General features: G+C 38.7%; 1 protein-coding gene across 1 annotated transcript; it reads right to left on the minus strand.

Annotated features, from left to right (window-relative positions):
• LOC107636450 lies at window positions 10442-11311 on the minus strand. The gene is made up of 2 exons (XM_016339956.1): window positions 10709-11311; window positions 10442-10624 (listed from the first exon to the last, which is right to left on the minus strand). The coding sequence occupies exons 1-2, from the start codon at window positions 11309-11311 to the stop codon at window positions 10442-10444; spliced, it is 786 nt and encodes a 261-aa protein (XP_016195442.1).

Genomic DNA, 14401 nt, shown 5'->3' on the forward strand with positions numbered 1-14401 from the left:
GTCAGCGACGCTTACGCATCGCGTGCATTTTTTTTATATGCAGAATGCAAATGCAAATGCAGACTATATGCATGAACACTAAGAAAAATAGAATAAAATAAAACTAAGAAATAAACAATATAAAATAAAACCAAGACTGAAAAAGAACGATCATACCATGGTGGGTTGTCTCCCACCTAGCACTTTTAGTTAAAGTACTTAAGTTGGACATTTGGTGAGCTTCTTGTCATGGTGGCTTGTGCTTGAATTCGTCTTGAAACTTCCACCAATTCTTGGACTTCCAATAAGCTCTATCAATACTAAGTAAATTTCTGAAGCTTTGATGGAGTTCTTCACAAGCTTTGAGCTCCCAAATTTGATCCTCATATATTCCCAGATCCCAAATCTTGATCCTACATTCGTCTTCAAGTTGATCATCATGATTCCATCCAGGTGGTAAGCAATCGGAATTCTCACTAAGGCATCCAAACAGCCTCCTAGACCCATTCAGTTGTGCTTTACAACAACCTTTGCATTTAAACTTTGAGCCTTTCACCATATTGAATCTTGCATGACAATTCCTACCACTAGCCATCTCCCTCTTACTCGTAAAGCCACAAAGAGCTCGAAGTTGACCATCTGTCTCAAGTAACCCATATTCAAGCGGGAAGGTAAAAGTCAAGGATAAGTATTTTACCCACTTGAATGTTGTATTGGATGGTAATGGCTTTGGGGGAGAGGTCTCCAACAACTTTGGCAAGGTGATTTCAAGCTCCATTTCCTTGTGCTCTTCCTTGATAACTTCCACCTCTTTGCAAGCTTCTTCAATTTCAACCTCTTCCTCTTGGTAGCTTTCTTCCAATTCAATATTTTCTTCATTACTCACCAAGGGCATGGGAGGTTGTGCTTCTTCTTCTTTAATTTCCATCTCTTGATCAACCTCTTCAAAGTCTTTAGCCATGATATGCCTTGGAGGTTGTACACCCTCTTCAACATCAAATTCAGACGTCTTGGAAGGAGGTTCTATGACTAGACTTTCCCATGGAGGTTCAGCATCTCCTAAGTCTTCAACCACTTCTTCTTCTTTAATAATTACTGCTTTGTCCAGTTGTTTTAGTATAAAATCGTACTCATCCTTGATGATTTTCTTTCTATGATAACTCCTTTCAACTATTCCTTCATCTTCAAGGGTCTCTCCTATCTCCACATTTTGGGCCTCCTCTTGCTCTAAGACAAAATCAGACTCCTCCTTGATGTCTTCCTGCACTAATTCTTCAACTACTCCTTCGACTTTAAGGGTCTCCACTACCTTCATCTGTAGGGCCTCCTCTAGCTTCTTATGAAGTATGGATTCGCGAAGATGATTCCTTCTTTCTTGTTCCATATCAATAGCATAACTGGGATCATCTTGCTCTTGGATTGATGGATGTGGGTGCTCTTCCATGGAGGGTGGTGATGGGATGGGAAGATTATTATGTGGTTGAAAAGGAAGCGCACTGAAGCTTGAGGGTTGAATATTGGAGGTAGAGGGTTGGTCCTTGCGGGATATAAGATTTTGGAGTGTAGAGGTGAGACCAATGATATTAGAGATGAGTGTGTTATTATCCAATGGAAGTTGGGGTGGATAGGAGGGTTCATTTGGGAGAGAGGGCTCATAATACGGAGGTGGTTCTTCTTGATAAGGATATGGAGAATGTGAATATTTAGGTGGTGGTTCTGGGTGTGGTTCATATGGTGGTTGGTGTGGTGGATGTGGGTTAGGGTCATATGGGGGTGTTTAGTGGTAAGGTGCTTGTGAGTATGATGGTTCAAAGGTATGTGGGGAGGTAGTTCATAAGCATATGGCAGGGCTTGTTGGTGACTACAAGAGGGTCCACCATATTCATCATCTTGGTACGCTCCCTGGAATGGCTCTTGACCATAGTAATTTGGTGGAGGTTGGTTGTCACGAAAAGGTCAACCATAACTATTGTCTTGGTATGCATCACAGAATGGTTATTGGTTATAGCGCATTGGAGGGGGTTGTTGCCAAGAGGGTTGATCAAATCCTTGTGGCTCCTCCCATCTTTGATTCTTCCAACCTTGATGCTTATTTTCATTATAGTTTCCATTCCTTACAACAACATTGGAACCAAACTTGAAACCAGAGGGGTGAGAATTCATAGTACCAATTAAAGACAAAAATTAATAAAAATTAATGAAAATAAACTCCTAAAACTAGAAACACTAACAAAGAAACAAAAAATCAAATATTTACAATAACCAATAATAAGGCACACGTTTGCAATTCCCCGGCAATGGCCAATTTTGACGATCGGATTTCCGTCGGTAAAGAATTTTATGAAAATAATCGCGTTGTAAGTATAGTTTCTAAACCAACAGAGAATCCTTTCGTACAAAAGTTTGGTTGTCACAAGTAACAAAACCCAATAAAATTTATAACCGAAGTAGTGAAACCTTGGGTCGTCTTCTCAAGAATTGCAAGGAAGTATGATTAATTATTGGTTATGGAAAAATGTATATTTTTGGGTTTTTGAAATAGGGAACAAGTAATTTAAATGGCAAGAAAAATAAATTAATAATTAGAAAAACTCTTGGCAAGGTATGAGAACTGGAAATTCCATCCTAGTTATGCTTATCAGGTGTGATGAGAATTATTATTGCTCCAACTTAGTTAACCCTTAATGAATAAAGGAAAGTCAAGTGGACTAATCAATTTGATTCCTCAAGTCCTAGTCAACTCCTGTGGAAAGACTAGCTTTAGAGGGATCCAAACCAATCAGCAACTTCCAATTTTCGATCAACTGCTGAGTTTGACAACTCAAGTGTCACCATTTACTCAACCAAAGCCAAAAAGGGAAAAATCCAAATTATTTATATCATAAATAGAAGAAAGTAATTATAAATCTCAAATACCTCGAATTGTATTGAATCAAATTAAACATAGGAATCCATAAACCAATTTGGGAAAATAAATAAACTAAAGTAATAAAATAAATAAAAGTAGAAGAGAAAATAAATTAAAGGAACATTGAACCTGGAATGAAGAAGAAATAAACCTAACCTTTAAGAGAAATCTTAATCCTAAATCTTAAGAGAGAAGAGAGAGCCTCTCTCTCTCTCTCTAAAACTACATCTAAAACCTAAAATTGTGAATATGAATATTCAATCAATGAATGGATAGATTCTCCCACTTTATAGGCTCTAATCTGTGTTTTCTGGGCCGAGAACTGGGCCAAAAACAGCCCAAAATTGCCCCCAGCGTTTTCTGTTAATTCTGCAGATCACGCAGGTCACGCGTACGCGTCATCCACACGTTCACGGAATTCAGCGATTTTTCTTGTCACGCGAGCGCGTCGTCCACGTGTTCGCGTCATTTGTGCAGACTCCAATCCGTGTGTACGCGTCAGGCACGCGTACGCGTCGCTGCAATTTTCTCCATTCCGTGCGCTCGCGTGAGCCATGCGCGCGCATCGATGTTCGCTGGTCATCTCCTTAGTTTCTTGTGTTCCTTCCATTTTTGTAAGCTTCCTCTCCATTCTCTAAGTCATTCCTGTCTTGTAAAGCTTGAAACACTTAACACACGGATCATGGCATCGAATGGTATAAAGGAGAATTAAAATATACTAATTAAAGATCTTTAGGAGGCAAGTTTTCAATCATAAAACAATACTAGGAAGGGATTATAAAATTATGCAAATCATATGAATAAGTAGGTAAAGGCTTGATGAAACCACTCAATTAACACAAGATAAACCATAAAATAGTGGTTTATCAGCTGTCTTATGAGCTTTCAACACTTCAATCAGTTTTGTTTCTTTTTCTATGTTTAAGGAGGCATTTATGATCACTGGCAGGGATTCTGATTCTCCAAGGAACACATACTTGAGATGAGGGGGGAGAGGCTTTAACTCTTGTTTTGGCTTCTCCTCTGTCTTGCCTTCAGAGGAGATTTCTACCACTTCCCCCTCTATGTAATCTTGTTCCACTTCTATTTCCACTTCTTGTTCCTCCTGGTTGTTGGCTTCAAGCAACTCCTTCTCTACTTCTTCCACCATTTCCACTCTCATATGCTTTTCTTCCTCAGGGGGGTATTTCATAACTTTAAAGACATTGATGATCATCTTCTCATCATGCACTCTGAGTGTAATTTCTCCTTTTTTTACATCAATTATAGCCCTTGCTGTGGCTAGAAAGGGCCTCCCCAAGATGATTGAGTTGTGTCCTTCTTCCTCCATATCCAAGATGACAAAGTCAGCAGGGAAGATAAATCCTCCAATCTTCACCAATAAATTTTCTACAACTCCATTTAGTAATTTTAGTGATCTATCAGCCATTTGAAGTGACATCCTGGTGGGCTTTACTTCCTCTATTGCAAGCTTCTTCATTAGTGAGAGGGGCATTAAATTGATGCTGGTTCCTAAATTACAAAGGGCTTTGTCCAATGTTCTATCGCCTATGGTGCAAGATAGGATGAAAGTTCCTGGATCTTTGAGCTTTGGTGGAAGACCTCTTTGGATGACAACACTGCATTCCTGTGTTAGGATCACTGTCTCCTTCTCATTCCAGCTCCTTTTATTGTTGATAATCTCTTTAAGGAATTTTGCATACAGAGGCATTTGTTCTAGAGTTTCAGCAAGTGGAATGTTAATTCCAGCTTCTTAAAAACTTCTAGAAATTTGGGGAACTGTTGGTCTTTAAGCTCTTTGTTGAACTTTTGAGGATATGGAATGGAAGGGGTGTATGGCTTCTCCTTCTTCTTGGAAGCTTGTGGAGACTCATCTATACTTTACTTATCCTTCTTTAAAGATTGTGGCTGTTCCTCTTTTTCCTTGAGCTTCCCTTGGTTCTTTTCTTCAATTGTCACTTGCTATTTACTGCTGGCCTTGTCATCCTCTATTGGCTTCTTGGTGGCTTCTTTGTCTTTCATCAAAGTTCTTCCACTCCTTAATTGGATTGCCTTGCATTCTTCTTTGGGATTGGGAATGATGTCACTTGGCAGTGCATTAGGTGCTCTTTCAGCCACTGCTTGCTTGGACAACTAGCCAATCTGCCTTTCCAAATTCCTCATTGAAGCTTCATGGTTCTTGTTTGCTAATTCTTGATGCTTGATCATCTTCTCCATCAATATCTCCAAGTTGGAGATCCTTTGGGATTCTTGGGGTGGTTGTGGTTGATTATGGGATGTTGATGGTGAATGATAGTTGTTTTGGTTAGTGGATGGGTTGTTGGGTGGATAGTAGTTGGATTGGGATTGATTGTTTTGTGGTTTTCTGTATGTATTTTGGTTAGTGTTTTGATGGTTTGTGTTTCTGAAGTTGTTTTGGTTTGAGTTTCTTTGCCAAGGCTGTTGGTTTTGACTCTCTTCCTATTTCAGATTAGGGTGGTTTCTCCAGGATGAGTTGCAAATGTCTCCATGGAAGTCATTTAGTCCAGAACCTTGATTATGCATGTACTGCACTTGTTCAGGCTGCTGCTCCTCATAACTTTCCTCCTGCTGTCCCACACCACTGATGGTTGGTTAGTTGTGCTCACTGCTGCTAGTTGCAATCCATCCATCTTCTTTGACATTGTTTTAATTTGCTGTTGAAGTTGCTGGTGCATGAGTTTGTTCTGAGCTAGTATGGTATCAACTCCTTCAAGCTCAAATACACTTTCTTTGGAGCTGCTTGCCTTTCAGAGGAATAGAAATACTCATTGTTGGCCACCATATCTATAAGATCATGTGCCTCTTGAGAAGTTTTCATCATTTGCAAAGATCCTCCTGATGAATAATCCAAAGCTTTCCTTGAAGGTAAGGACAAGCCTTCATAGAAATTCTGCAACTCCACCCATTCACTGAACATTCCTTCTGGACATCTTCTGATTAGAGCTTTATACCTTTCCCAAGCTTCACATAACGACTCTCCTTCTTGCTGTTTGAAGGTTTGCAAATCAGTTTTTAGCTTAATGATTCTTTGGGGTGGATAGAGTTTGGCTAGAAATTTGCTAACCAAATCATCCCAGCTGGTAATGCTCTCTTTAGGGAAGGTTTCTAACCACTGTGTGACTTTGTATCTCAATGAAAATGGGAATAAAAGAAGCTTGTAGATGTCAGGGTGGACTCCATTGGTTTTGACAGTGTCACAGATTCTCAAAAATACAGAGAGGTGTTGGTTTGGATCCTCGGCAGCACTTCCTCCATATTGACAATTGTTTTGAACCAGGGTAATCAATTAAGGCTTGAGTTCAAAGTTATTGGCATGGACATTGGGTGTTAGGATACTACTCCCATAATTTCTTGGGTTGGGGATAGTGTAAGAGGCTAAGACTCTTCTCTGAGGCTGGCCATTGTTGTTGGCCACACCATCAGTGTGATTTGGGATGTTATCCTCCATCACTTGATCCTCTCCTTTTGATTCCTCTTCTCCAATGACTCCCTTCCCTTTTGCTTCCCTTCTCAATCTTTGGAGGGTTCTCTCGTCAAGGTCAAAAGATGTAGATTCACCTCTTCTTCCTCCTGACATAAAGCATAAAACCAAAAACCAAAAGCAATTCACTCTACTGCTAGAGTGAGATGAATGTTTGCTTAAACAAAAACTCAAACAGGCAGTGTGCTTAGTAAAAATAAAAAGAAAATGCTTAATCTAGATTATCACCCTACTTAATCATTGTCAATCTAAATCAATCCCTGGCAACGGCACCAAAAAATTGACGAGTGGAAATTGATTCCACACAAAACTCACCGGCAAGTGTACCAAGTCGCATCAAGTAGTAATAACTCACAAGAGTGAGGTCGATCCCACAGGAATTGATGGATCAAGCAACTTTAGTGAGTGATTAGCTTAGTTAAGCTAACATTGGTGAATTGGGTGAAAAATGACCAATAGAATGTAAATTGCAGAAAATAGAAAGTGCAGAATGTAAATGACAGTGAAGCTTAAATGACAAGGAAAGTAAATTGCAGTAGATCTAACTTGCAGGAAGTAAATTGACAGAACTTTAAAGAACAAGAAATGTAATTGCATTGTTTAAAAAATCATTTAATTCTAGCATTGATAAACCCATATTTTGTGCTCAAATTGAATGATTTATTCAATTCTTCACCCACTTACTCATATTAATTGCATGGTTTTACTTTTCATTCCTTATTATGTGATGTGTGTGAAAAACATGTTTTCTATGCTTAAAAATAATTATTTTAATTACCCTTTATTTCCATTCGATGCCGTGACTAGTGTGTTGAGTAGTTTCAGATCTTCTAAAGCAGGGCAGGAATGACTTAAAGGATGGAAAGAAAACATACAAAATTGGAAGGAAAGCACCAAACGGAGTTTTTGAAGAAACTGGCTCCATGCGATCGCATGGGCGACGCGGCCGCATGCCAGCGCGAATCAACAGCGACGCGACCACGTGACTGACGCGATCGCGCGCCACAAGCAGAACGCACATGACGCGGCCGCATGACTGACGCGACCGCGTGATAAGGAAAGCTCCAAATGACGCGACCGCGTGACCCACGCGGACGCGTGACAGAGGCCACGCACCAGAAATTGCAGAAAACGCTCATAGCAAATTTTGAAGCACTTTTTGGCCCAAATCCAAGTCCAGAAGGCAGAGACCAGAGGTTATGAAGTGGGGGAATGCATCCATTCGAGGAGAGTCTCCAATTAGTTAGTTTTCCATGATTTAGATTTAGTTTTGAGAGAGGTTCTCTCCTCTCTCTTTAGGATTAGGATTTAGAATTAGGATTTTATTCACTTTCAGGATTATCTCTTTACCAGGTTCAATATTCCTTTTTATTATTTTCTCAATTTTATTTATGAATTCTTCTATGTTACGGATTACTCTTTGAATTAATGTTATTTGACGTATTTCAGTTTAATATTGCTTTCTTTTATTTATGTTACTTTTATCCCCAATCTGAAGACATTTTTATTCCAGTAGATTTACTTTTCCCCTTTCGGTCTTGGTTAAGAAATCAGTAACTTAGGAGTTATCAAACTCAAACATGTTTGATAATCGTTATCTTTGCTAATTGAATTGAACTTCAATAATCCCAATCTTTCCTTAGGGATTAACTAGGATTTGAGGATCTAACTAATTAGTCACTTGACCTTCCCTTGCTCTAGCAAAGGTTAACTAAGTGGAATTAAGATTCAATTTTCATCATCATTGATAAGGATAACTAGGATAGGACTTCTAATTTCTCATACCTTGCCAAAAGTGTGTTTTACAGTTATTTATTTAAATTACAGTCTTTTACTTACTTTAATTGCAATTTAAATTACTTGTTCCTCACCTTCAAAACACCAATTTACAATCTTCATAACCAATAATAAGAACATACTTCCCTGCAGTTCCTTGAGAAGACGACCCGAGGTTTAAATACTTTGGTTATCAATTTATTTAGGGGTTTGTTACTTGTGACAACCAAAACGTTTGTAAGAAAGGACTTTTGTTGGTTTAGAAGCTATACCTGCAACGAGGATTTATTCTGAATTCTAGACCACGCAAAAGTTCTCTCTTCAAGCATAAACCTATGATTTTGTGTAAAATAAATGATGTTTGATTTATTCAACATAATCATGAAAATTCACTCTAATTACTTACTTATTGTGCAAGAAAGTGCATAAAACCTAATGAAACTAGTGAAAAATGCTTGTAAAACTGACATAAGATGACTTGTCATCAAGTGCTGCTATGAAATATTGTTATTCATTGCTCCTTGATGTTTGATTTTTTCTTTTTCTTTAGCTTAGGAACTTATTTTTTTAATTGTAGCTTAGTGTTCTGTATTGAGACAGCTATTTAGATAAGTTTTAAGTCAACACTCCCGATCCAGTTGGCTCAAGGTGTTGGGTGATAAAGCACCCTACAGACCTACTAACTCAAGCCTCTCCTTAACACATACACACCACAGGTGCTTAGCTTATTTTATTCTGTGGACATTGGTGCCCAGCACCTCTTTGGGTCAATAAGTGCTTTGTCTTAAAGTAGCACTTGATGGTGGACTTTCGGTTGGCGATCCCGGATTAGTTAATCCAAGTTTCCGGGTGATGAAGCACCCCTTAGAACCTAGTTATCCAAGCTTATCTTTGTAAAATAACATCACAAGCATATATAAAAAATCTCAAGCCATTGGTGCCTAGCCTTGTTTATTTCTTTTTGTTTCTTTCTCTTGCATTTTCTTTCTTTCTTTCAAGGAGATTTATTTACTCTGATTTCATATACATCAGCTAAATTCACACTCAAGGAACATTCCAACCCTTCACCTTTATTAGTGACCTTGGTAAACAATCAATCATATACCACCACTGAACCTTATTCTATTTCTTTTCAAATTGGACTATTACTCTTTTTGTTTCATCATTTTCTCTTATTTAATCAAAAGGGGACAAAGCATACATTTAAGGAGGATGAAAATGAAACAAGCACTCCAGATTAGAGCACTTAGATGACACTTAAAAGACAATGAACAAACAGAATGTAAACAAAGGCAAATTGATCAGCAGGGGCACAATTAGACTTCCAATTAAAACACTTCAAAGCAGATGCAGTTAATTGACAATACAACCTCTTGGTATCTTTCTGCTTAATTCTTTATCATTCTCCCTAATTTTTGCATTCTTCCTGGTGATGATGCGTAGCCCTTTTAAGAAGTTGAATGACTTCCTGCAATGATAATGGAAGTTGCTTGTCCCCCAAGCACTTGAAAGATGGTTAGCATGCATGAATGTTTGTAGGCTTTTGAACTTACTTTGGTGTGTGAACACCAAACTTAGTTCCTTGCCAATGTCTGTTATCCAGCAGATTAATCGCATACATGAAACGTTGTGCTTTTATTAAGTAAGCTAGCTATAACTAAAAGTTAAGCAATTGTCAAGCAATTTCCCTGATTATTTTGGAGATTTTGACTCATGATGCTCTTTGGAAGGTCATTGTGTGTTTTGTAAGATCTCAGGTGGAACACCAAACTTAAAGTCACACATTCACCCTTTTTACACTCATTTTGGTGTGCAACACCAAACTTAACTTCTAGCAATACAGGGAAATCTTGACTTTTTATTGAAAACTATGAAAAGAGAGTTACCTCTGGTTGGGTTGGCTCCCAACAAGCACTTCTTTATCATCATTAGCTTGACGTCCTTCATTCTGTTAGGGTGGCTGATGGTCATAATGTCTCAGCTTGTCCCCTCTCACTGTAAGCCTTCTTCCTGTGTTTTAATGGACAATTTCCGCATGCTCCAGTGAGACTATTCCGTTGACCATGTAATACTTATTAGAATGTGGAGATGTTTCTAACTTTTGGTAGATCAACTTCACTTTGTCTCCCTCTGAGAACCCTTCAGTTGGAATTCTCTTGTTTTTCTACCCTTTTACGAACCTTTTTCTTGTTCTTCTTCCCTTTCCTTGAGGATTCTCCTTTCTTGGCAGCAAGCTTTATGTCAGGGGCCTTCTTCTTAGTTATCACTTCTGAAAACTATGTTTGCAATTCTTCTTCAACTCTCTCGTTCTCATGATCCTTCAACTTTTCTTCAGGCTCAAGTTTCTTTTCCAAGAGTGGATTTGTAAGCTCTAGAGATGGTTCCTTTGGCTTCTCCTTCCAATTTAAGTCATCCTCTTCAATCCTCATGTAGTCTTTCCTTTCAACAGGATATTGCATCTCTTTAAAGACATTGAGGATTATTTTCTTTTCGTGTGCCCTCAAGATAATTTCTTCTTTCTCTACATCAATGATGGCTCTTACTGTGGCTAGGAAAGATCTTCCCAATATGATAGAATCGCTTCCTTCTTCATCTAAATCCAGGATCACAAAATCTGCTGGAAATATGAACTTTCCCACCTTGACTAGGAGATTTTCTACCACTCCATTGGGTATGATGAGAGACTTATCAGCTAGTTGCAATGACATTCTTGTAGGCTTCACTTCCTCTATAGATAGCCTTCTCATCATAGACAGTGGCAACAGATTGATGCTTGAGCCTAAATCACATAAGGCCTTATCAATTGGCATGCTGCCAATGGTACACGATATAAAGAAACTCCTAGGATCCTTGAGTTTTGGTGGTAGGCCTTTATGAATCACTGCACTACACTCTTGAGTTAAGATCACAGTCTCTTTTTGTTTCCAACTTCTCTTCTTGTTGATGAGCTCCTTGAAGAATTTCGCATACAGTGGCATTTGCTCCAATGCCTCAGCCAGTGGGAGGTTGATTTCCAGCTTCTTGAAAATCTCTAGGAACTTGGGAAATTGCTGGTCTTTGAGCTCTCTATGCATCCTTTGAGGGTATGGCAGAGGAGGGATATAAGGCTTCACCTCCTTTTTCCGCTCTTGTGGTTGTTCTTCCATGACTTGCTTTCCTTTTTTTAATGTTTGTGGTTCCTCTTTCTTCTTGAAATTTTCCTGATCACTCTTCTCTGCCTCTGTTGGTTCCTTGCTAGCACCTATGTCATTCTCCACAGTCTTTCCACTCCTTAGCTGGATTGCTTTGCATTCTTCTTTGGGATTTGGAATGGTATCACTTGGGAAGGCATTGATTTGCCTTTCTGCTGTCTGCTTGGATAACTGCCCAATTTGTCTTTCCAGGTTCCTCATGGAAGCTTCTTAGTTCTTGTTGGCCAATTCTTGATTCTTTGCTAATTTCTCCATCATTATCTCCAAGTTGGAGATTTTTGGGATTCTTGAGGTGGTTGTGGTTGAGTGTGGGATATTGGTGGTTGGTGGAAGTTATTTTGGTTTAGTTGATGAGTTATTGGGTGGATGATAGGTGGATGTGGAGTAGTTGCTTTGTAGTTTTCTATAGGGATTTTGGTTAGTTGGTTGATGGTTTTGGTGGTTTGTGTTGTGGGAGTTTCTTGGGTTAGAATTTCTTTGCCATGAGTTTTGATTTTCTCCCCACTTCAGATTGGGGTGGTTCCTCTAAAAGGAGTTGTAAGTGTCCCCATGGAACTCATTCTGTCTAGATCCTTGGTTGTGCATATACTGAACTTATTCAGGCTGCTGCTCTTCATAGCTTTCTTTATTTTGTCCCCACACAACTGGTGGTTGGTTTGCAGTGCTAACTACAGCTAGTTAAAGACCATCTATTCTCTTTACCATCATCTCCATTTGCTGTTGGATTTGTTGGTGCATTAATTTGTCTATGCCAAGATAGTGTCTTCACCTTCAAGCTCCAATACACCCTTCTTTGGAGTTGGAGTTGGTTGGTGTTGCCTTTGACGAGATTAGAAGTATCAGTTGTTTGCAATAGTATCTATGAGATTTGGACTTCTTCGGCTATTTTTATTAGCTGTTGTGAGCCTCTTGCAGAGTAATCCAAAGCCTCTTGAGCCTTTAGAGTTAAGCCCTCATAGAAGTTCTGAAGTCTGACCCACTCACTAAACATGTCAGGTGGGCATTTTCTGATCAAGGATTTGTACCTCTCTCATGCCTCATAAAGTGATTCTCCATCCATTTGAGTGAAAGTTTGTACTTCTGTTTTCAGCCTGATAATTCTCTAAGGTGGGTAAAATTTAGCTAGGAATTTGCTCACCAAATCATCGCAGTTATTGATGCTTTCTTTGGGGAATGTCTCCAGCCATTGAGATGCCTTATCCCTCAAAGAGAATGGAAATAACAACAACATGTAGATATCTGGATGCACACCATTTGTCTTGACTATTTTACATATCCTCAGAAAGACAGATAAGTGTTGATTTGGATCTTCAAGAGGACCCCCTCTATAAGAGCAATTGTTCTGCACCAAAGTGATAAGTTGAGGCTTCAACTCAAAGTTATTGGCATGGACATTTGGAGTGAGTATACTGCTCCCACAGTTTCTTGGGTTGGGGATGGTGTAAGAGGCTAGAACTCTCCTTGGAGGTTGGCCATTATCATTGGCCACCTCCTCTGGTGGATTAGGGAGATTATCCTCTATCTCTTGATCTCCCTCTTCTGATTCTTCTTCCCCAATAACTCCTTTTCCTCTTGCCACTCTTCTTAGCCTCAAGAAGGTTCTTTGTGGTTCAGAATCAAAGGAGGTGGATGCACCTCTTCTTCCTCCTGGCATACAACACAAACAAACTAAAAAACAAAAGCATAACACTCTATTGCTAGAGTGAAGTTACAGTTAGCAGAAACGAAATCTCGAACAGTTAGTGAGCTTAACAAAAACAAAGAAAAATTCTTAATCTAGATTATCACCTACTTAATCATTGTCAATCTAAATCAATCCCCTACAACAGTGCCAAAAACATGATGGCAAAAAATTGAATTCGCACAAACTAACCGGCAAGTATACCGGGTCGCATCAAGTAGTAAAACTCACCAGAGTGAGGTCGATTGCACAAGGATTGATGGATCAAACAATTTTAGTTGGGTGATGAATCTAGTTAAGTGAATATTGATGAATTGAGTGAAATTTGATCAACAGAAAGTAAATTGCAAGAAATTAAAGTGCTGAAAGTAAATTAGCTGAAACTTAAATGACAAGAAAAGTAAATTGTTGAAACTTAAAGAGCAAGAAACTAAAAGAGCTGAATCTTAAATTGCAAGAAATGTAAATAACTGAATCTTAGAGTGCAAGAAAACAAAATTGCAGAATCTAAATTGCAGTGAAATGTAAATTGCATGAATTATAAAGGGAAATGGGTGCAGGGGGTCAAATTAGTAGTAAACAATTTAAATTGAAGTGAATTCGGAGAGATTTAAACTAAATAAATTCAAAGAAAGTGATTCATCATGGATTGGAGATATCATAATCCATCTTGAATCAAATGGGCCTCAACTCCATTTTCAATCATATGAGTAGATCTACGGTGGATTGAAATTGATTGGATCCCAATTCCTTAGCAATCCAATCTCTCTAATTACAATCAATCTTGCCAATTCCTTGATCTAATTGTCATGAGAAGAGTGAGAGCACATTCTCTTATCCATAAGCCATACAATCTCTCAAAACCTCAATTCCTCCCCGAATGGTGTTGGTTAAGAGAGTTGTGAAGGATAGAGCTCTAATTCTAATGCAAGTGATTCCCCTTCCGAGGCTCACACAAGCATTCAGTTGAATTAAACCCCCTTCCAGAGTGAATAATTCACAATCAAAATAGAAGATATCCTATAGCTACCCAAGCGGATTGAGAAGAAGAAGAATTTCATTGATTCATTATGATTACAATAGAGCTCCTCCCCCTAATGAATTTGGGATTTTGTTCATCATTGCTCAAGTAAAAACCAGAAAATAGAAAATTGCAGAGAAATGCAGAGGAGAAAAATACAAAGAAAATGAATGCAGAGTTTCCCAATTTGGGTCCCTGACTCCCTAGCCTTCTAAATCTCCCGTTCCAACTAACTTAAACTTAATGCTATTTATACACTTTCTGTATTCAGTCTTGAAGTCTTTGGATTGGGCTTTTGGCCTTTTGTTGAAGCAAGCTAGAGTGGGTCTTAGTGATGTTGAAG

The sequence above is a fragment of the Arachis ipaensis genome, chromosome B04, assembly GCF_000816755.2.
Source record: "Arachis ipaensis cultivar K30076 chromosome B04, Araip1.1, whole genome shotgun sequence".
Classification (NCBI taxonomy): domain Eukaryota; kingdom Viridiplantae; phylum Streptophyta; class Magnoliopsida; order Fabales; family Fabaceae; genus Arachis; species Arachis ipaensis.